Source organism: Acinonyx jubatus, chromosome A2 (genome assembly GCF_027475565.1).
Source record: "Acinonyx jubatus isolate Ajub_Pintada_27869175 chromosome A2, VMU_Ajub_asm_v1.0, whole genome shotgun sequence".
Classification (NCBI taxonomy): Eukaryota; Metazoa; Chordata; class Mammalia; order Carnivora; family Felidae; genus Acinonyx; species Acinonyx jubatus.
This window is the reverse complement of record NC_069383.1, coordinates 151,717,256-151,740,530: the sequence shown is the minus strand read 5'-3', so window position 1 is coordinate 151,740,530 and position 23,275 is coordinate 151,717,256. Positions and strand designations below refer to the sequence as shown.

At 54.4% G+C, this 23,275-nt stretch overlaps 1 protein-coding gene across 5 annotated transcripts in view; it reads left to right on the top strand.

Annotated features, from left to right (window-relative positions):
- SLC25A42 (solute carrier family 25 member 42) overlaps positions 1-21,751 on the top strand; it is a 30,518-nt gene extending 8,767 nt beyond the window's left edge. The window contains exons 1-8 of one of the 5 annotated variants that reach the window (XM_053219594.1): positions 6,960-7,053; positions 10,196-10,310; positions 13,733-13,838; positions 15,546-15,571; positions 16,202-16,368; positions 16,751-16,867; positions 17,490-17,641; positions 19,480-21,751. In XM_053219594.1, the coding sequence (XP_053075569.1) occupies positions 10,230-10,310; positions 13,733-13,838; positions 15,546-15,571; positions 16,202-16,368; positions 16,751-16,867; positions 17,490-17,641; positions 19,480-19,787 (957 nt within the window). In that variant the 5' untranslated portion in view covers positions 6,960-7,053; positions 10,196-10,229 and the 3' untranslated portion in view covers positions 19,788-21,751. Of the gene's footprint in view, positions 1-6,959; positions 7,054-9,865; positions 10,113-10,195; positions 10,311-11,115; positions 13,036-13,732; positions 13,839-15,545; positions 15,572-16,201; positions 16,369-16,750; positions 16,868-17,489; positions 17,642-18,085; positions 18,586-19,479 lie in introns of those variants that run through there. The other 4 variants (XM_027038450.2, XM_027038449.2, XM_053219596.1 and 1 more) reach the window with 4 other exon arrangements.
- Positions 21,752-23,275: the final 1,524 nt, after the last annotated feature.

The window sequence follows — 23,275 nt, the reverse complement described above, 5'->3', positions numbered from 1 at the left end:
TCTCCTCGGACTTTTAGTCATTGCCAAAATCATCAGCAGGCGTTCTCCACAGGTGAGGGGAAAGGTGAGCATCAGTGAGCAATGCAGATCACCCCTCTGCTGCCATCGGAGTCCCCTCGGAGTTAAAAACACAGTACCCAGGGGCGCCTGGGTGGCTCAGTCAGTTAAGCGGCCGACTTCGGCTCAGGTCATGATCTCGCGGTCTGTGAGTTCAAGCCCCGCGTCGGTCTCTGTGCTGACAGCTCAGAGCCTGGAGCCTGTTTCAGATTCTGTGTCTCCCTCTCTCTGACCCTCCCCCGTTCATGCTGTCTCTCTCTGTCTCAAAAATAAATAAATGTTAAAAAAAAATTTAAAAAAACACAGTGCCCAGGTTCAGGGTCAGGTGGTCTGGGAGAGGCTGGCCAAGTTTGGGGATTCTCTTCTTTAATGTTTAATTTTTTTCTTGTGGTATAACTGACACACGGGAAAGTGAGTAGCTTCTGTCCACAGTTCAAGGAAGTTTTACATGTGTGTTCACCTGTGAAATCTGATCAACATGCAGAACGTTTCAAGCCCCACTCTGGCTCCTCCGTGGCCCTTCCCTGTCCTACCTCCCACAGCAAACCCCATTCTGATCTTTATCACTGCTGACGCTTTATTGTCGTGCTTGATCTATTTTATTTTACTTAATTTTTAAATGTTTGTTTATTTTTGAGAGGGGTGGGGGAGACAGAGGGTCCGACGAGAGCTCTGCGCTGACAGCAGCGAGCCCGATGTGGGGCTCAAACTCATGAACCGTGTGATCATGCATGACCCAAGCCGAAGTCAGATGCTCAACCGGCTGAGCCACCCAGGTGCCCCTGATTTTTTAAATTGTGATGAAATGTATACAACTTAAAATATACTGCCCCCACCTTTGCTTTGCATATAGTTCACTGACATGAAGTGTGTCCTCATTGCCGTGCAGCCATGACCACCAACCAGCTCCAGAACTTTTCCATCTTCCCAAACTGAAACTCTGTCCCCATTAAACACGAACCCCCCATTCCCCTCCCTCGGCCCCTGGCACCCACCATTCTGCTTTCTGCCTCTATGAATTTAGGGACTCTAGAGACCTCACAGAAGTGGATTTAAATCTTTGTCCTTTTGTGACTCGTTTATTTCACTTAGCATGATGTCCTCAAGGTTCCTCCATCCTGTAGCCTGTGTCAGAATTTCGTTGCTCTTGAAAGCTGAATAATGTTCAGGTCACCTGGGTGGCTCAGTCGGTTAAGCAGCCGACTTCAGCTCAGGTCATGATCTTGCAGTTCGTGGGTTCGAGCTCCATGTCGGGCTCTAATGCTGACAGCTCAGAGCCTGGAGCCTCCTTTGGATTCTGTGTCTCCTCTCTCTGTCCCTCCCCTACATGTGTTCTGTCTCTCAAAATTAAATAAACATTAAAAAAAATTTTTTTTAAAGCTGAATAACATTCCACTTGTACAGAAGGCCACTTTGTGTTACTGTGCTTGGATGTGACTTAGACTCACTTGGTGCACAGTCTTTTGTGTTGGCTTCTCTTTCTCCACTGTTTTGTCTGAGATTTGTGCCTGTCAGTTGCGTGTGGCAGCAGCCAGCCCTTCTGTCTTGTTGTGTGGACCGGCTGTGTGACCCTGCCACCTGCGAGAACTTGTTCTCTTGTGGGTGGCTGTCTGGGTTGTGTCCCCAGAGGGTGCTCGTCATCACCGTGAGATATGACAGGCTACCACGCAGGTGTTCGGAGTTCCCAAATGCCATCTTAGGGTCTCAAACACTGAGGAGAGGCACTGGGGGAGGGATTTGGGGGATCATCCTGGCTGGGGTCCGGAGGTAGAAGAACCAACAGGGATGTTGTGGGATGGGGGTGTTTTGTGCTTTCCCACTAGCAGAGCCTTCCATGGCCCGCATGCGCTCGCCTGCCTTTATTTCCCTGATCAGCCTGAGCTGGCTCCAGCCTTGGGGGAGCCCCCCTTTTTACTGCTCTGGCTACAGGGGGTGCTCCTTCCCAGACCCCAGGACATACCCTGCCCTGAACCTCTCCTACCACAGAGCCCCACTCACCAGCACCCCTGTGGGTCCTCTGCCCACACTCCCCGCCCCCCACCACTGTGGTGCCGTTTCCCCAGAGTGTGTACTTGGCAGGCACACAGTTAATCAGACTCAAAGGAACCCCAGAGGGTAGTGTATATTGGACCAGAGCAGGGCAGTCCTTAGGGCTCCCCTTTCCAGGACCATCCCTTCAAGGATCAGGACAAGAGGATTCTAGAACCTTCAAGCCCCCACTCACAGGCTCCCAGACTGGCCAGGCCTTGGCCCTGCCCAGTGGCACCTTTCCTCCTTGTCTGGGTTCCTCTTACTGGGAACAAAGGAGTGAATTCCCTTTGGTGCCCACTGCCCAGCCACCGGGCAACCCAGAGGGCCCTGTGGAAGGCTGGGGTCACACGAGCCAGAGGAGCACAGTGAGCAAGTGGGGTGGAGGGAAGACATGGGAGCAGCAAGGACCAGGATGATGAGAAGCAGAGCTGGGCCTCAGACAGGAGCTTGCACCCTGCCCTGCACCACCCTGCCTCACCTCTGTATCTACGGAATCAGGCTTGGGGCCCACAGGCACACGTCAACATCTGTCCCTTGAGCACACTTAGTCCAACTCCTGCAGCTACTTTGGACCACCCCTTGTCATCTGCGTCATGTTGTTCCCCCCATTGCCCTCCACCCCCACCACCCTCCTGCCAAACCTGCCCCTCCACCTCCAGTGGGTGCAAGACATCTTGGCCTGGGGCCAGCATTAGAAGATCAAAGCAGCCAATGAGTAACAGATCATCTTGTTTTAACCCAGAGCATGAAGCGGTCATCTACAAGGTCATACTGATATATATATTTTTAAATGTTTATTCATTTTTGAGAGAGAGGGAGAGAGAGACAGAGCGTGAGTGGGGGAGGGGCAGAGAGAGGGAGACGCGGAATTGGAAGCAGGCTCCAGGCTGTGAGCTGTCAGCACAGAGCCTGACGTGGGGCCCGAACCCACGAACTCTGAGATCATGACCTGAGCTGAAGTCGGACGTTTAACCAACTGAGCCACCAAGCACCCCAAGGTCATACTGATCTGAATAAATGACAGAAAAAGTAAATTAGTGGGGGAGAAGAGGTCACAGTTCCTGTGTAAGAATACCCAGTCATGTATTCTCTCCCTCCAGGAAGAGAGCTTAACTCCCCCGACCCCCAAAGGTAGGCTGGTTCCAAAAAGAAGAGTCTGAAAAAGTGTCACTCAGCAGGGGGACAGACATCTGGCAGACCCCACCTTAACCAAGAGGTCCAAGTCAGTCTCACCTGGATTAAGTCTGTGTTCTCAGGTATAATGTCATGAGGAGGGCTCACCTCCAAGGTCCTCCCAAGACCACACAACCCAGGCTCATGGTGAAAAAACACATCAGACAAACCCAGATGGGCTGGGGCATGAGGGAATGGGATTCTGGGGCAGAAAAGGGAGATTAGGGGAATAACTGGAAAGCCTGGAGTTCTGTGGACAGTCATGTTAGAATAGGAGGAGTAGTAGGCTCACTGACCAGACCAGCCCAGGTCCTCTCTTCACGGCCAACACCTCAGGCTGGGCTCCCTTTCATGGTCACCCTTCTCGAATCTGCGGGCTGTGACACTTGAGGGTCTCAAGAGGCCTCTGCTTCTTATTTTTCCGTTTTATCAGATACCACCATGTGTCACTGTCCACTGTCCCTAATTCACCTCTACTGCCAGGGGACCAGAGCCTCGGAGGCACTGGGCAATATTTCATGTGGGGCCCCATGTCTGGAAGGTAGGGCAGCTGGGGTTCTTCCCAATCAGACGTTCTGTGTTTTCAAATGTCTGTGTTTCAAAATATGTTTCAAATGCCCAGCCTGCCCATGTGCCTCATTATCTTAGGTTTAAATTTTTTAAGTCAGGCAAGGCCCAGGGTGTCATCTCCCAGACATGATTTCTGCTGACTTCCTCCAGGCTTGTGGGAGCCAACAGGCCAAGGCTATCTTCCAAGTTCAAGACTGGAAGTTCTCAGGCCCCCAGACACCAGGCCTTGGTCCCTGATCTCCTCCCACACCTTCCTTCTGCCAGGTGCCAGCCCATAACAGGGACTGCTTACCCAGAGCCCCACCTTGGTGATACAGACTCTGACTTCTGTCCCGGTGGAGTGCCAAGCCAGCCCTTGACTGCCTCTTCCAGGATCATGTCCTAGGGACAGAGCCTTGGGCACCTCCAATCCATCACAGTCCAGGAACCCATGGCGTCCCTTTAGCTCTGTGAACAGGTTGTTTGTGTTCTGCTGGGCTTTGCAAGTTGCCTTCAGGGGACTACTGAGTACAGCCAGATCCTCTTCCATCCTTCCCTTAAGCCGTTGTTCCTTCAGGTTAAACAAAGTCTTAAGAGGCACATGGTTCTCCAGGAAAATCATTTGGGATGAAATGGTGTTGAGGCTGGCCTAGGGGCCATGGTTTCTTGGAGAAGGATATGGCCATGACTTTTGGAGTCCTATGTCAAGGTTGGAGTTCCCTCTGCCGTTGGTCTGACCAGGTTTTTCCATGTCTCATCAGCAAAATGGAGAGAGAAACCAGTGACCGTGACACCCCTAATTGTTAGTGACAGTGATTGTCACCATTAGTGGTCTCTAGCAGGGAACGCATGCTGCCTTAACTTCCCCATTGGTAAAGCAGCACCTATACCCAGTGGTGAAGGCTGGCCAGATGAAAGAACACAGGAACAAAGGGATTTAATAAACAATAGCTACCATTGTGTCATTGTGTTTATCGCCTGCCTTCATTCCCAGTTCTCATCCCACACTTAGGGCCAGAGATGACCTTGAGCAAAGGCCGTGGCCTGGGGCCCTGCAGCTGCTGACCTCTAACACCCTGCTCCAAAGAGAGACCAGGATCAGGGGGTGCCTGGGTGGCTCAGTCGGTTAAGCGTCTGACTTCAGCTCAGGTCATGATCTCATGGTTTGTGGGTTCAAGTCCCTCATTGGGCTCTGTGCTGACAGCTGAGTCTGGAGCCTGCTTTGGATTCTGTGTCTCCCTCTCTCTGTGCCCCTCCCCTGCTCATGTTCTGTCTCTCTCTCAAAAATAAAATAAAAACATTAAAAAAAATTTTTTAAGAGAGGCCAGGGTCAGGCTATGCCTGCCAAGAAGAGCATCGGTCTCCCCACAAACCAGGCAGCAGCCCCAATCCCTCTCACGGGGCTCCCATGGCTGCCAGAGCCCTTCCCCAGCCCAAGATACTAAGCTGCTGACTTGGAGGCACCAAGTGGACAAGGAGGGGCCAGACCAGCCAGCCAGCCCCTTAGCAGCCGCAGACCTCTGAAATTGGTTTCTCCGAAACCTCTAGCAAATCCAGAAGGTCATGGTTACCTTAAGGCATTTTTTTTTTAGCTTTTTATTTTGAAATAATTTCAGCCTTACAGAAAAGTGACAAAAATAACCAGAGTTCTGGTAGACCCTTCATCCAGTTGCCAATGTTAGCATCATACAGGATATTAGCATCATACAGGATACAGCTACCTGAACCAGAAAATACCATCGAGGCAACTTTGGAGCTCACCTCCAGCCTGAATTCAGATCTCCCCAGCATTTCCCCTAATGTTCTCATTCTGGTCCAGGCTCCCACATTGCATTTCGTCATCCGATCTGCCTAGTCTCCCCTGATCTGTGATGTGCCCCAGTCTTTCCTCATCATCCACAAGCTCCACGCTTTTTTTTTTTTTTTTTTTTTTTTGCAGTGTCCTTTGGTGTGGACTGTGTGCTGTTTACTCGTGGTTAGCCTGTGGGGTCCATCTTTGGTAGGAATCTCACTGCAGCAATGTCGGGTCCCTCCTAGGGCATCATGTTGGGGATGCAGGCTATCTATAGGCCCTGTCACCGGTGGTGTTGACCTTGCTCACTTAGTCACGGTGGGCTGTGCTCATTAGTGACAGGCTGAGTGGCTTCTCCCCATGGGGATGTGAGTTACACATTCCCTCTGCGTCGCTTCCCTTCCAGGCCTTTGCTGGGACCAGCAGCTGACGGTGGCCTTAGGGCCAGTGAGTCCTCAGGCTTATGTACTGGGGTAGCACACATTCCAAAGTGTTTGCCAGACCACCTGCAAAGAGGTGTGCCCCCCGCCACCGCCCCCTCCTTGTCCACCCCCATCTCCTGGCACAGTTGTAATACTTGCAAACAGCCCTTCAGTGAGGGGTCAGCCTGACTTTCTCCGTTATCGGTCTTTTTTGTTTTGTCATATATTTTTTTAAGTTATTTGTTTCTTTCCTGGTGACCTGGTGTTTGTTTCTTTGCCTTTTTTTTTTTTTTTTTTTTGTCTTGGGCTGTTTTTTGTTTGTTTACTGATTTTATAATAGCAAGGAGCTCTTTATTTCTTAGATTAACCTTTGGCCTGAGGGACAAAATCTTGAGATCTTACCCCTTCATTCCCCCAGGGTAAGGATCTCCTCTTCATCCCATGATCCTTGGCGAGTTGCCAGGAGGCTCTGGACCCTGGTGAACAGCTGGCAGCCTGAGACCTTTCACTCTGCTGGGGTGGGGGTGCCTGGAGCCCCCCCGCCCCCGTCTCTTCCCTAAAAAGGGCTCTTAGTCTTAGTTTCCTGTGGCTGCCATAACAAATCACCACAAACTGGTGATTTTTATTCTCTCATAATTCTGGAAGTTAAAAGTTCAAAACTAAGGTGTGTGACTGTGCACTCTGAAGGCTCCGGGGCAAGATCTGGTCTCTGCCAGCTTCTGGGGACTCCAGCAGTGGCCAGCTTGTGGCCACGTCATTCAAATCTCTGCCTCTGTGGTCACATGGCCTTCCTGCCTATGTGTCCTCTTCTGTCTTATCAGATCACATTGGATGTAGGGATGATCCAGGATGATCTCATCTCAAGATCCCTACCTTAATTACATCTGCAAAGACCCTTTTTCTAATCATATCACATTCACAAATTCCAGGTGGAGATGTCTCTTGGGAGCTACCCGTCAGCCCTCTGTCCCAGCATGCCCTATGACTTGCTTTGGGCGCTCTGTCACCTGCAGCGACACACTCTTGTAGGTCTGCATGGGTTTGTTTCTGTCTGCATCCACCACACCCGGGCCCGTTAATGAATTCTCTGCGCCGAGTTCCTGCAGCAGGTCCTGCTGCCAGGCAACCGAGGGAAAAAAGGTCCAGGGGGCTCCACGGGCTGCCCCCACCTGAGCTTGTACGTCCCGTCTGTGCAGAGCACCACCTGCCTGCCTCCAAAGCAGCTATGGCAGGAGTTGGAGGGAGGGAGGAATGGAAGGAGGGTGAGGCCACAGATCAGAGCCTCGTGTGGCTGGGACCAAAGGGCTGGATGCTGTCTCGGGAAGACACTTTGGCAGAATGTGTCCACACTTAACATGCCCATGCCTCGACACAGCCCTAAGGAAGGCTGCACCACCCATCCGAGCGCCCAGATGTGGGGACCATCCCCTGGAATCCGTAGCGTCAGGGATGGTGCGGAGCCACAGCCGTACACGCTAGGGGGTGAGGGGACGAGACAGTCTCGGTGCACCCTATAGGCCGGTACCCCAGCAGCTGGCTTGAAAAGGTCCCTAGAGCCTAGCTTCTCGTTGTTGGTTTGTGAAAAGTTTTGGATTTATATAAAAATTGGCAAAGACAACAGTTCCCCTACACCCCACACACCTAGTTTCCCCTCTTAATAACATTTTACATTACTTTGGTACATGTTTTACAAATGTATAAATACTGATAGGTTACTATTAATTAAAGGCCATAGTTTATTCACGTTTCCTCAGTTTCCCCTAATATCCTTTCCTTGTCCCCAAATCTCACCTGACATCTAATCCTCACATCTCCTTAGGCTCTTCTGGGCTGGGACAGTTTTTTGGACTTTCTTGTTTTTTTGATGACCTTGACAATTAAAAAAAAATTTTTAATGTTTATTTATTTGAGAGAGAGAGAGAGACAGAGCATGAGTGGGGGAGGGGCAGAGAGAGAGACACACACAGAATCCAAAGCAGGCTCCAGGCTCTGAGCTGTCAGCACAGAGCCCGACACGGGGCTCAAACCCACGCACTGTGAGATCATGACCCGAGCCAAAGTCGGACGCTCAACCGACTGAGCCACCCAGGCACCCCTTGACCTCGATGATTTTGAGGAGAACAAGTCAGGTATTTTGCATGACGCCCCCCAGCTAGGATTTGCTTGCTGTTTTTTCATGGTTGGCCCTGTGTGATGGGTTTAATGAGGACCACGTGGGTGAAGTGCCCTTCTCATCATGATGCACACCGTGTCCACTGCACAGGCCACCAGCATGACTCATTTGATATTGACCTTGATCACCTGGCTGAGGTGGGACCCGTCAGGTGTCCTGTCCTTGGAAGGAAATCACCACACGCAGCCCACACCTGAGGGGTGGGGAGCCACGCACCCATGCCCCCTCAAGAGTGGAGTTTGCACAAAGTATTTGCCTGGGGTATTTGTCTCTTCTTCCCATTTATTTCTGTATTCAATCATTTGTTTCTTTTTTTAATGTTTATTTATTTATTTTGAGAGAGAGAGAGCAGGGAAGGGGCAGAAAGAGAGAGAGAGAGAGAGAGAGAGAGAGAGAGAGAGAGAATCCCAAGCAGGCTCTGCGTTGTCAGCACAGACAACGGGCTTGATCTCACAAACCACGAGATCATGACTTGGGCTGAAATCAAGAGTCAGACACTTAACCAACTGAGCCACCCAGGTACCCCTATTTCTTTCTTTTTTTTTTTTAAAGATTTTCTTTTTAAGTAATCTCTACACTCAACGTGAGACTCAAACCCACAACCCTAAGATCAAGAGTCATATGCTCCGTTGACTGAGCCTGCCAGGCACCCCTCATCATTTATTTCTATCTGCGGACTTGTGGGTATTTAATTTATATGTTGGATGATAATCCAGTACTCGTTGCTCAGAGAGTTCCAGCTGTGGGCCACCGAGAGCTCTTTGACTCCCCTGCCTGTCTCATTGTCACACCGCCATTGGCTTTGGTTCCTCCCTGGCACCTTAGGGTGCTCTGGGCTCATTTTTATGCTTCCTGCCATCTTGGAAGCAGCCATGCTTCCTGGAGCCAGGGCCCATTTTAGGTAGGAAACAGCAGCAGAGGACAAGTGGAGGGGAATCCTGTTTGTGCTGTCTAGGACCTTCTGCCCTGGGATTGACCTGGGAGGGCCTGGGAAGGCCTGGAGGGCAGGAGAGGCTTTAACAGTCTGCATTATTTTGTGGGAAAGTGTATTGATTTATTGGATGATTTTTTAAAATTTATTTATTTATTTTGAGAGAGGGAGAGAGGGAGAGAGAATGCGTGCGCACACACATGGGTGAGGGGCAGAGAGAGAAAACCCCAAGCAGGCTCTGCACTGTCGGTGCAGAGTCCAACATGAGGCCTCAAACCCACGAACTGCGAGATCATGACCTGAGCTGAAGTCAGACTCTTGACCAGCTGGGCCACTCAGGCGCCCCAATTTATTGGCTGATTTTAAAGCATGGGACCCGAGCACCCCCGCTCCCCCCCATCCCCCAAACACCAATGCACAGTCGGCATCTTGGTGGCACTAGTCTTTCATTCTTTTTTCCTTCTGTTCCTGTCACTGTGGTTTGCTGGGCTTTGCATGCACTTCCACTCAGAGGTTAAATATAGGTTCCAGGGAGGAATCCTCAAGTATTAGGACCCTTTACTGTAAGCTTGGCCAGAAACATCAGGCAAACTTACAGTAGGAAAACGATTAATTTTCTAAGTGTTTCTGTTGATAGATACTCAGGTCCAAGCTGACAAAAGCCCAGTGGGTGCTTGGGTCCAGGCAGGTGGGACCCCCCCCCCCTCCACAGCCGGCCACACCTCTGCCTCCTGCTGTGTGACCTTGCAGGGGTGGCTTAACCTCTCTGAGCCCATCTGCCTGGGGTTGTTACTCGGTTCAAAAAAAACCAGACAACTCAGAGGCTTGTTTGTGATGAGCAAATCAAAGATGAGAAGGGCTTTTGTGAATGATTAAGCCAATGCTGGGGACTGGCATTCAGATGCAGGTGCCAGAGTCCTTCCCCTGCAGGGAGACAGAAGCCAGGCTGGAAAGAGCACCCAGCTAGGGCAGTTCTCGCTTCAGGTGACTCAGGGATGAGTCACAGGCCTAAGGCTCGTGGGGGAGGTCTTCCTCTCACTGGGTCTCACCCTGCCTCCCTCTCCCAGGACCAAGTCTCCTGCTGCCTGGAGCTGGCCTGGAATGGGTAATGGTGTGAAGGAAAGTGCGGTGCGTGTGCGTGAGGATGCCGAGGCCGTCCTGCCCTCACCTGTTAATTCCAAGGCAAGTACCCCGCCTCCCCGATGGGCGTATTCATGAGCTCTCTCTCTTCTGTGTTCCTGCACCCCATTACAAATCACACACACACGCACACACAATCCTTTCAGAGCTGTGTTATTGGGAGGCCATGAGGGGCAGGCGGTGCAGGCTGGCCACCTTCTGTTCCATTTAAAGTCCCGTTTGCCATGTGGTTCCACCCTGCCCAGCCGCTTAGTAAGAAGCCAGAACCTTGCCCAGATTTGGCTAGAATGTCAGAAAGTGTCCTTTTTTCTCACTCAGATTCTAGAATTAATCACGGGCAGGGCCAGCTGTGGGGGAGGGGGCTCGCATGTGGGGTGTGCTCTCAGCTGCCAGTTTTCCTCTCTGAAGCTCATCTCGGATTCCACCCTTCAGTTGAAGAAAAGGTATGTTCCCCTTTAAAGAAATTGGATCGGCTCCATCCTTGTTCACCATAGAAGCCAGTAGAAGTTCTTCCAGTGGAACCTGGAACACAGACTGCCCCAGCCCACACAGAAACCCAGCTCCAGGGCACGTGGGCCATTCTCAAAGTCCACAGCATCAAAGGCCGAAGCAGCATCCTCTGGCCCTCCCAACCTCTCCTCAAATTCTAGGTCCCCCTTGGAGCACCAGGTGGGAGGGAGGACGGCCACACTGGGGGTGGATGCAGGGAGAGTGAGGCCAGACCCCAGAGCAGGCACACCCATCCCTCACAGGTTAGTGAACTTCCCCACAGAACAAGAGGGAGATGTCACCCCCCTGCCTCTGGCTGGCTCCCTGAATCCCACCAAGTGGACGTGCCCCGCGAAAGGACCAGCGCCCGTTGTGTGCCAAGCCACGTGCAGTGCTGGTTCTCTGTGCTAGCCAGCCACTGCCACCAGTCTTGGTTCACTTGACCAGTCAGCGGTGGGGAGCTTCCTCTGTAAAGCCGTTTCTTTGGTTAAGGAGCTGAGCATCTTCTTGTGGTGTTCGCAGCCCGTGTGGATCCTGTCTGGATTGCCCACTTTCTCTCTGCTAGGCCGTCCGCCTCGTTCTTCATTCGCAGGTTCTCTCCATATGATACATACAGAGACTGACAGCTCCCTGGTGCCTGGGCCGAGCTCTTTCAAGAATAAGCCAGGCATGGTCGTTTAAGGGTCACCGGAAGCGTTGGCCACAGGCAGCAGCGGCCTCATCCGCCGAGCATGTGAACTGGGCTCCCAGCACATCCCCGGAGCACCACATCCTGAGTCAGGGCTGACAGCCGTGTGTTCCCGACGTGCAGAAGTAGCTTTATGACCGTGAGAACTGCAGGCTGCGCAGGAAGTTGCCTAGTGAAGGGCGTGGAAGGGACGCGTTGGCTCCACCTCTCGGACCAGGAGGGCACGTGGCCTGTCCACAGGGGACTCCCTCTGCTCTCAGCGGCCCACGAGACGAACGGTCATCACACTGATTCAGAGAGGAAATTGGGAGCCACTTGGGCCTTGGAGCTGCTGCCAGGAACACCACTGAACCTCACCGCTTCTGCCGTCCACACTTCTCAAGGTGGTGGAACCAGACCTCCAGAACCTTCTGTGTGATCCAGAAAAGGCATGGGGGCCCAGTGACAGGCTTCTGTAAAGCGAGGAGAATATGGAAGCCCACGGTGAATCTCTGCCACAGAAACTGAGAAGGGAAAACACTGCCATGAGAGATTGCTTCTTTAGGGAAGAGAGGGCCAAGCTGGTGGGGGAGGTACTGGGGGCATTAAGGAACAGGAGGTGAAGCCCTCCAGAGACAGGGCCAGATCACAGGGCACCACGGCCCCTGGAGGCACCCAGACCTGGCCAGGAGACAACACATCAGTGTCAGAGACGAGAAAAGGGACATCAGAAAGGCCATGGTCAGTGCAGGCAGTTAGGACAGAGCCCAGGTGCAGGCCAGGTGTGCAGACAGACTTGGAATCCAGCCCTTCACCCTTGATCTACCCACTGAGCTGAGCAAACTCGGGGAGTGACCCTGGACTCCACCATGCCCACTCAGACCCAGGCTACCAGTTGTACCCCTAGATGCCTCTTATCCATTCCCTGGGCCTGGCCTCCGTCTCTCCACCCTGAGTTTCTGCAGGCGCTGTCTCCTCTCTGGTTACGGTTACAAGCAGGCCCTGTCTGCTTGCTGGGCCCCCAGGCTCCCTGGAGTCCAGCCCCCACTTGCCTTTGATCTCTTCTCTCCTCCCTGCGCCCCCTCCTTTTCCCTGTGTCAACCACCCTGCCTGTCTTGTGGTCCCTCAGGACCCCCCACTTCTCATCAGGGCCTCTGGGTGTTCCATTCCTCCCCCTGTAATACCATCTCACATACACACGCATCCCCAGTTAGCTGTGCCTCATCCTTCAACCTCAGCCCCTCACCACCCGCCCCATGTTCTCCCGGGACCCTAAGCCCCCTCATCACAGCCATCCAAGATTGGTGACTCAACACATTTGTCTAAAGATTTAGTTCCTGTCTGGCTCTCCCCGTGGACTGGCAGCCCCAAGGGGAGGGGGAGCTTGTACATATCCCCCCCATACGCACTGTGTGTCCCAAGGATCCTCAGGGCACTTGGTTCCTGTCAGACTCCAGGGACTCGGGGGATCACTAAATGGCCTGCCCCTCCCCCATCCTTCCTCATTGTGGGGCCAGGAAAGATGGAAGCACTGCCAGGCCCTAGTGCTCCCCTTGGTGGCGAGAGTTCTGTGGCCGAGTCAGCTGAGGGAATGGAGACTCTAGCAACATGGTAAGCAGGTGACTTCTTGTGTAACTCCTCACAGGGAGCTTTGAGAAGACTCGGGAACAGTGCTGGCTCTGAGGCTAGCCTCGTGATGCAGGCCAGCACCGTCACTGTCACCCTCACCTTGGCTGGAAAAAGAACCACAAATGCTGGCCTCTGGCAGTCCTGATGGAAAGTTGTGGAAAGGGGCCACACTGACACAGAGGGTCTGCTTGCCTCACACCACTGCCTGATCTCCAGCCCACAAGGGCCCTGGTGACTTTGCTCTAACCACTGCAGCACGGGAGCCCAGGGCACACAGACGGTGGACGCAGCCAGGGTTTGCACTTGGGGTGCAGTGACTCTTCTCTTTGGGGTCGGTCCTATTTTGGCTGTCTCTGAGAAGTTGGAAACTCACGGGACAGCCCAGCCAGTGGGTCACCTCTCACGTGGATGGTCTCTATCACCCAAAAAGTTTTCACCGTGGCCCACACAGGCTCTGTGGCCACTGGACTCATGACGGCTTGCCCTGTGCCCCACTGTGCCCAGGGCCCAGCAGGGCTGTGACACTTGGACAGCTGTGCAAGTTACAGCCCTCCACCAGGAACAGAAGGAAGATGTTCCTCCTGGGTGAGGTCCCTAGCGGACCAGACCCCTTTCCCTCTCTCTCTCTCTCTCTCTCTCTCTCTCTTATGACAGACTGTGTCCATGTGTTTTCTTGCAGAGCGACCACAGGCAAGTTCTCAGCTCCCTCCTGTCTGGGGCCCTGGCTGGTGCTCTGGCCAAAACGGCGGTAGCTCCCCTGGACCGAACCAAAATCATCTTCCAAGGTAAATGCTCTCTGTCCGCCTGTCGTGTACGATAGAGATGCTTCCAGGTGCTTGCCCTCCTCTGCAGCCCCCCAAACTGCACTGCAAACTGGCTTTAAAATGCCTTTTTAGGGGCACCTCAGTGACTCAGTCGGTTAAGCATCCAACTGCTTGATTTCGGCTCTGGTCGTGATCTCACGGTTCATGGGATCAAGCCCTGCATCGGGCTCTTGTGCAGAGCCTGCTTGGGATTCTCTCCCCCTCTCCCTCTGGCCCCCTGTCCCTACTTCTCATTTTCTCTCTCTCTCTCTCTCTAAATAAATAAATAAACTTTAAAAAATCCCTCTTAAAAATCCACTTAGAAACCCTGGTAGCCCCCCAGGGCTGCCGTCACAAAGTACCGTATACGACTCAGCTCACACTCCAGAGGCCAGAGGTCTGGAATCAGGGTGTCATCCCTGGTCGGTTCCTTTTGTGGACTCTAGGGGAGGAGCCTTCCAGCTCCTGGGGCTCTAGGCATCCTTGGCTTCTGGTCTCATCTGCCCAGACTCTGCTTTGCCCTCTGCGTCTGTGTCCACTCCTCTCATAAGGACACTTGTCATTGGATAATGACAAGTAAGCTGTCATCCTAATGTAATTACATCTGCAAAGACCCTGTTTCCAAATGAAGTCCCATTCACTTCTACTCGGCATGAGGACATGGACACTCCTTTTGGGGAGGCCCAGTTCAAAAAACCTTCACCCTCTCCTTGGGGTCAAGCAGCCACAGGGTCCCCTGAAGAGGAGGCCTTTCCGTCCCATAGACAGTGACCAGTGCCTACAACAGGGCAGTCACAAGCGGGGACCCCTGCCCCTCAACCGTTTGGGAGGAAGGGACTGCAGATTCAAGCCAGGCCCTCCTCGAGCTGGTCCCCAAGCCGCCTTGTGCCTCAGTTTCCTCATCCACAAAACAGGACGCTAATATCAGCCTCCTCCCAAAGGAGTGAGCTGACGTGGGAAAGAGCGTACTGTTAACCTGGAGCGTAGTGCCCTGCGGGGAGCTGGGTTTAGCTCTGAGGGCCAGTAGGTGTGCACAACTGTCCGCACAGATGAGACTGTGACGGTGTCCTGGGAACACGGCAGACGCTCGGAAAGTGAGGAGAGGGAGGCTGCAAGACCCCTTGTGGCACAGGCCCCCGAGGGCAGAGCACACCGTGGAATCGGGGAGCGAGGCGGCAGCCATCAAGGGTGCGGGAGGCCGGTTGGGGTGGCTGCCTGCACCTGTGAGAAGATAGGGTCGGCTCTGGGCAGGGGACACCTCCCAGGACTTGTTCTGAGAGGACCAAGCCCCTTGGCTGCTCTGCACAGCTGGAGGCAGGGAGGCCTTTTCCAAAGGGGTTTGGTTTGAATTGGAGTCCAGCTGGGTGGGCCAAGCTGTCAACCCCAAGGGGCAGAAGCCCCTGCAGAGACCCTCGCTTTTCTGGGGAGTGAGGCAGCAGCTCCCTTCCCTGGGGAAAAGTTCACAAGCAGGGGGCCCTGAGCCAGTGAGGAAGTTCCCTGGAGGAGACTGACCCTGCTCAGAGCGCCGCTCCCCCCCCACCCCGCCCACCTCAGCCCTTGGCAGGGAAGCATCCTCAGGGGCTGTTCTCACTCCCCATGCTCAGACCTGAGCCCAGCAGTGGGGTCCCACAGACCGAGGTCCCGTCCTTCACATCTAATGGTCTCTATTGTGTTTTTGTTTTCTTCCAGTGTCTTCAAAAAGATTTTCTGCCAAGGTGAGCCACTGGGTCACTGACTCCTGGCTCTGGGGCCATCACCGTCTGCCCTGCTGAGCTGGCAGGAGGTGGTGGCACGTGGCCGGGGGTGAAGGAAGATGCTTTTCAAAGTGTTTTTTCCCTTTCATCTCCCCAACAAGCCAGTTCCCAGGCTGCCAGGTGACCTGAGGCCTCCCCCGCCAGCCCCAGGGCCGCCTGTCCTAGTGCCCCGACCTCTGCCTGGATGCAGCCCACCCAGAAACTGACGGGAGACACTCATCCTTGGGGCGGTGGGGAGAGGACTTGAAGTTCCAAACCCACAATTTCACACTTGATTCATTTTTAAACAGAGAGCAGGCATCACCTTTGTAATACAGGAAGAGATAAAGAACATCTTTGAAAGCTAGACTACCGGCCAGACCCTCTGTGTGGGGCTCTCGTCTGCAAACCTTGTTTCCCCTGGCTCGTGACTATTCCTCGGGTCAGAGGAGTAGGGAGACAGGGGTCCCTGCGCGGGGCCCAGAGAATGTGGGGGGTAAGGTGGGGTGGGTCCGATAAGGTGGCCCCAGTCACAGTGCTGGACAAAACAGGGTGTTCTCCATGGATGGAGCACAGGGCAGGCGAGGGTGTTGACCTTGCCCCCCTCTCCAGGAGGCCTTCCGGCTCCTCTACTTCACCTACCTCAACGAGGGCTTCCTCAGCCTGTGGCGTGGGAACTCGGCCACCATGGTGCGCGTGGTGCCCTACGCCGCCATCCAGTTCAGCGCCCACGAGGAGTACAAGCGCATCCTGGGCCACTACTATGGCTTCCGCGGAGAGTGAGTGGCCGCCCCCCGCCGCCCCCAAAACCCGCCTCAACCCTGCACCACCACCCTGTCCTCCTGTCTCTGCACGCTCACCACGGCAGAACTCTCGTTTGCCCAGGCTCCCCTCAGAACCTAAGTCCAGGGAGGGCCCCTGATCCCCACTGCGCCCCAGTGTCCGCAGGGAAGGAACACGTCATGACTGCATACAAGCAGATGCCAAGGAAAGGCAGCTGTGGGAACCTCAGAATGATGTCCGCCCAGGAGACCCATCGCTCCGCCGTAAGGCGGCCAGGCCCCGCCCAATCCTTGCTTCTCCCCCCTGGCTGAGACCTGTGGGCACCCCAAGTCTTGGGGGGGGGTCCTCATTTTCTCTCCTCTCCTCCCCCTCTTTCAGAGCCCTGCCCCCTTGGCCCCGCCTCCTGGCAGGCGCACTAGCTGGAACAACAGCTGCTTCGCTGACCTACCCCCTGGACCTGGTCAGAGCAAGGATGGCCGTGACCCCAAAGGAAATGTGAGTTCCTAGGCCATGTGTTCTGTTCTGCCGCTACCCTCCACACGGCAGTAATTGGTTCTCTTAGCCGATACTAGGACCATTACTAGTATTGGCTCTCGTTTGTACTTATATCAAACCGAAAGTCTTCATTTTATTTTTTTTTAACGTTTGTTTATTTTTGAGAGAGGAAGAGAGAGCACGAGTCGGGGAGGGGCCTAGAGAGAGAGAGACACACACACAGAATCCAAAGCAGGCTTTGAGCTGTCAGTGCAAAGCCCAACGTGGGGCTTGAACCTACAAACCATGAGCCAAAGTCAGACGCTCAACTGACTGAGCCTCCCAAGTGTCCCCCAAAGTCTCCATTTTGGATTGGCACGGATACATTACCAATGCCCACGGTGAAAAGACAAGGGCTGGGCATAGCAGAGTGACCTGGGAGGTGAAGGTGGGGTACGGCCTTAGGCACGCATTTCCCCCTCCAATGCCAAAGCTTTTGCAATGTGGTTGTGTTCCTTAAAGAAGGAAGGCGTCAACATCCAGACCCTGGCCCGCTGGTCTTCGGGAGGAGCAGAGAATTAGTCAAGGCCAGCGGCCCCTCTGCGTGCCCATAGCCCACGCACGCTGTCACTCTGTCCTGCAGGTACAGCAACATCTTTCACGTCTTCATCCGCATCTCCCGAGAAGAGGGCCTGAAGACCCTCTACCACGGGTTCACGCCCACCGTGCTGGGGGTCATTCCCTACGCCGGCCTGAGTTTCTTCACCTATGAGACGCTCAAGAGCCTGCACAGAGGTAAGGAGACAGAAGCCAGGGCAGCACCTCCCAGGGTCACACACACTCCAAGGCGGGACCCTAAGATCCCCCCACCGGGCCCGGTCAAGGTCCGAGTCAGAACAAGACCCATATCAAGCCACCACTGAGGCTGCTAGACTCCCAGCCTTTCGTGCCGCATTTTGAGACCAGCTTTATGAAATCCAGAGTGTCATCCGGAGCAGTGGCAGCCACTTGTGCACAGAGCGTCCCGGGTACGGTCTAGACGGCAGAGGGAGTGCCCTCTCGTGTTTAGGTAATTTTGAGAAATTCAAAAAGTGCAGAAAAACAGAGAACAATATGCCACCACCCATCCCTGCTACCCGCCCCCGCCCGGTGCAGACAGGTGGTGACGTTGCTCCGAGATGTTTTCTGTTAAAGAAAATGTTCCAGGTGAAGCTGAGGTCCTGTGTTCCCCACCCCCAGCCCCGCTCCCCCCTGAGGCCTCTTTACAAGAACTGCATCCCTCACGCTGGCTGCTGATGCTTCCACACGCATTTCTACGTGCAACAGGAACAATACCTTGTAATGTTGTAAACAGTGACCACAGTTGAGTTACCTACACCTGCGACGAGTGCAGCTGGGCCCCGGCTCTCAGTTCACCCTGCCGGATCTGGGTCGGAGGCTCTGAGTCCACCCTGCCGGGTCTGAGGCTCTGCCATGCCTTTTAGCAGTGGAGTGGGCCTCCCCTGCCGGGGGCTGCTGGGTGTTCCCAGGTTTTCAGTGATCAGACACCCAGGGTGTGAGCCCCCAGTTTGGGGACGTACTCCGCTTGCCCCCCGGCCCTGTCTCCATGCGCTCACCCAGCGTGGGTGCCAGCGGATTCCTTCCTGTCCGGCCAGCGTGCTGAGTGAATAGCGGTGTCCCACTGTTTGTAATTCCTAGTTTACCTTTACAACCACACCGTTTTTGTTTTGTTTTGTTTTGTTTTGTTTTAATTTAAAAAAAATTTTTTTTAATTTTTTTTTAATGTTTATTCATTTTTTGATAGAGACAGAGCATGAGTGGGGGAGGGGCAGAGAGGGAAGGAGTTCGAGAAGGGGCTCGAACTCACGGACCGTGAGATCATGACCTGAGCTGAAGGCAGACGCTTAACCGACTGAGCCGCCCAGGCGCCCCTTAATTTTTTTTTTTTAATGTTTGTTTAGTTTTGAGAGAGAGACACACAGAGTGTGAGTGGGGGAGGGGCAGAGAGCGAGGAAGACACAGAATCTGAAGCAGGTTCCAGGCTCTGAGCTGTCAGCACAGAGCCCGACGCGGGGCTCGAACTCACAGACCATGAGATCATGACCTGAGTCGAAGTCGGATGCTTAACCAACTGAGCCACAAGGCACCCCTACAACCACACAGTTTTAAAGAACCCCTCTTGTTTGGCTGCTGCCCCTTCCTGTGTCCCACATGTCCCGTCCACCCAGCTGCTCACCTCACCGCATCCCTGCAGCCCTGTGGAGGGTACCCACGGAGCGGGCTGGGTGGTGGAGAGGGTCGCGGTCGCCCCTTTCACTTTCCTTCTTTGCTTGATGGGAAAACAAGAGTGATCAGGTGGGAGTTCATTCTGGGTCGTAGGACTTGGTTAAAGGGATTATTTGTGAGTTTCTGCCTTTTTAGAAACTTTTCTTCTCAAATTTGATTAAAAGGAATAGCCGGGAGGTGAGGAGGCCAGGGTGGGAAGGCCCAGGGGAGCCAGGGGAGTCCTGAGCCACGGCAGGGACAGAGCACGGCCCTGTGTGAGTGCCGGCTGTGGGGGTGCACCCACAACGGACCGGGCCGTGTGCCCCCTTGTGACGCCCTCACACAGCCCCTCTGTCCCTCGTCCACAGAGTACAGCGGCCGCCCACAGCCCTACCCCTTTGAGCGCATGATATTTGGGGCCTGCGCTGGCCTCATCGGGCAGTCAGCCTCGTACCCCCTGGACGTGGTGCGGCGGCGCATGCAGACAGCCGGGGTCACGGGTCACCCGCACGCATCCATCGCGCACACGCTGCGTGCCATCGTGCGGGAGGAGGGCGCCGTGCGTGGCCTCTACAAGGGCCTGAGCATGAACTGGCTCAAGGGCCCCATCGCCGTGGGCATCAGCTTCACCACCTTCGACCTCATGCAGATCCTGCTACGGCACCTGCAGAGCTAGGGAGCCCGCGGGCCGGCTGCTCTCGAGACGGGGAGCCGAGCTTCCACTTGCAGCGGACCATTGACCCCTTTCGTTTCTGAGCCCGTGGAGTGAGGGTGCACATGGTTCCACTCTGGGAGCCACGTCGGGAGCACCTTGTAGAATAAGCTGGGGGACCTGGCGTCGGTCCCACCAGCCGGCAGCCCTTGAAGTGCAGTGTTGAGGCTGGTGGGCGGGGGCTACCACACTCTCCCATCCCTCCTCCCTGGGGCTGGCACTGTCTCCTGGAGGTGTCGCCCTAAATGCCCTGAGCCGGGAGTGACCAGCACCGCCTCCTGGCACCCTGTGACCTTGGACATGCTCCTGGTTCTAGTGACCCCATGCCCACTGGGCTCAGAGCCAGACTCCACCTGCCCCTGCGCCCACAGAGGGGAGTCCCAGAGTGTTCGGAGAAGCCTGTCCAGGCCCTGGTGAGGTGGGGCCAGACTTCTGCTCAGCGGGGGCTACAAATACAGCCTCTTGCCCCACCCCACCCCACCTGTCCCACCTTTGCCATTACTTCCCAGGTGACATGACTCCTCTGTCACCAGAGCCTCCTGCTTCAGAACAGCCTTCTCCCAAGAGGATTATTTGGATCCTGGACTCCGTGGCCATAGTAGGGCACCAGGAGTGGGTCTTCCCCTCTGTCGCCCACCTGTCTGGTTTGTAATGTTTCCAGGAGGGTCTCATCTCCTCCACATAGCAGGGTTTGAGGAATTGCCACGGGTTTGGGTCTGAGTCCTAGCCGGAGGGCATCTGCTGGAAACTGGGCACCCAGGTCACCTTCTCTGGGCCTGGAAGCTCCCACCCCTATCGCTATCCCACAGGCCGCACCAGTAGAGGCCTGGCCTTAGGCCCTAGCCCTCTGCCCCTAGGCACAGCGGCTCTTGTGGGGATGTGTGGCATCTGGCATGTCCCTGGCTCCCCACCTGAGCAGGCACTTGGCCAAGACACAGGGCAGTTTAAGACCTAGGGTTGTCGGATTTCCATGAAGAGAGCGCATGGAGGCAACTTGCAGCCTTGATCTTCCCAAAATGGGGCCCCTGAGACTGTCTGTAGCCCAGGGGGGGATTCTTGGAGAAATTGGGGAACCCCAGGGCACCTCCAGGGAGCTGGTCTCATGGAGAAGTCCCCTAGGGTCTGCTCGGTGTCACATTTCAGAATGACTTTGGGAGTTTCTTGATTTCTTTTGGTTTTGTTCTTCAATCTGGCTGACCCTGGGTCTAGTCACAGTAAACCCCCACCCGTGTGATCTGGTTCCAGGCAGAGGTGACCAGAGGGTCGGTTTTCACAGAGAGCTCCTCAGCGCCGATGTGTGAAAGGGTCTAAGAGGGCGCATTTGCCCCATGCACATTTCCAGTCGTGACCTTCATTTCTCCCCTTTGTTCTGTCCCGTTGGTGTCCTTGCCTGGGACCCCTGCAGGTATGAAGACCCCTCTCTCTGTCCTTCCTTGCATGTGTCTGCCGGCCAGCCTGACTCTCATCCCCAGGGTCTCAAGGCTGTTTTGTTGGGTGGACTTCGCTCCTCCTGTCCTCACCCTGCCCAGCGCCCAGTCTCGGCAGGAGAGGCAGGGACCCCTCACAGGGAGACGGGCTGGGGACCCAAGGGCCACCAGGCAAGAGAAAGCAGCAGGGGCTGGGGGGTCCACCGCAGGCAGGTGAGACCAAACGAATGGCTCTCTGAGCCTCAGGCTGGGTGGCAGAGGGGAGGGGCCCCCAGGTCCCGCCAGCCCCACCGTGCCTCCCCAAGGTGGCTCCCAGTCGAGTGGGCCTCAGCCACACACACAGCTGGGCTGGTGCCCTCCGTGGCCACACCCCTCCCACTGGTGTCCATCTTGATCTGGAGTTACATTTTGATGCCATGAAGACACTTTGTTTATATATAATGTTTATATATTTTAAAAGATTTGTGCCAAGAGAGTATATTTAATAAAAATTAAAATGACTTTTTTTTCTGCCCATGTCTCTTCTCTTCGGCTCTAACCCCCAACCCTCCCTCCCTTTCAAACCAAAAACAGGGTTGAGGTTATTTTGACAGATTTTTAAATATATTCTTGAATAACCCCCCCCCACCCAACTTTTTTTTTTTTTTTTAAGTAGGCTCCCTGCCCAACGTGGGGCTTGAACTCAGGACCCTGAGATTTGGGGAGGACATTACCAGCTCTACCAACTGAGCCAGCCAAGCATCCCTTGAATAAACCTTTTTAATGTAATAACTGTTTCAATTATTAATACATAGCATGGTCTTCTAGAAAACTCAGACTGTAAAAGAGTTACGGTGAGAAGTAGGTCGGCCTGCCCATTCCCTCCGCCAAGGTGTCTTCTGTTACCAGTTTCTCATGTGTCCTTCCGGAGCCATCCTGTGCATAAACAGTCGTCCCTTTTGTTGTTGTTGTTTGTTTGTTTTTACATTTATTTATTTTTGAGAGACAGAGAGAGACAGCGTGAGCAGGGGCGGGGCAGAGAGAGAGGGAGACACAATCCGAAGCAGGCTCCAGGCTCCGAGCTGTCAGCACAGAGCCAAACGTGGGGCGCGATCTCACGAACCGTGAGATCCTGACCTGAGCCAAAGTCGGACGCTTAACCGACTGAGCCACCCAGGAGCCCCAACACTCGTCTCTTTTGAGGACACGGATGGCGAGCCACCTCATCAGTCAGGATGGGTTGCATCCTGCTGCAGCCAGCATGGCCACAAAGTCCTGTGGTTTCTCTCCCATGCCCTGCCTGTCTGCCATGTGCTGGGGACTCCGCTCCCTGGCCGCTCGAGGCTTTAGGAGCGAGTGTGGCTGTCAGCAGGGGCACGAGGATGAGGAGGCCACCAGAGGTCTCAGTGGCCATTGAGACTGCAGCCCATTACCTGGACCAACTTGTAGGGCTCACCTGAGCAGAGGTGGGGAGTGGCAGCCTCCACACGCCAGGGGAGGAGGGGCGACTGGATGTGTGCACTCGTGTGGGGGTGTGATTCGAGTACATTCTACCTTGCTGACCCTGAACTGCTCTGCGAGCTGCTTTCAGTCAACCATATTTCTTGCACGTTGGTCTCTACTGTGTACTGTCTGTCTCAGTTTAGCCACAGGTTGGCGTTTCCCTGGGGCGGTGGCCTGTGATGACATCCCTTATTGATGGTCATTGAGGTTGTTCGTGATCTGTTGCCATGACAATGAGGTAGTGGCTCCTGGGGACTGCTGAGCTTGCCTCTCACGTCCTACTGATTTCTGGTCAGTCCCACCTCTTGTACCAGCCCCTAAACCTGGGAGGGTCTGGGTCACTCCCCACTTTCCCCCAACCACTGTGGCATCCCCTAAAATATAGAGGTGGGCACGTGACTCCATCTGCACCCATGACAGCAGAGAAGATATTTACTAACCACTTCCAGATAGAACTTCTGGAAGCACCCTTTCTCTCTCCCACTGGCCCTGTGGGAAGAAACACCAGCCCAGGCAGTTGTTGGGACTGTCCTGTGACCACAA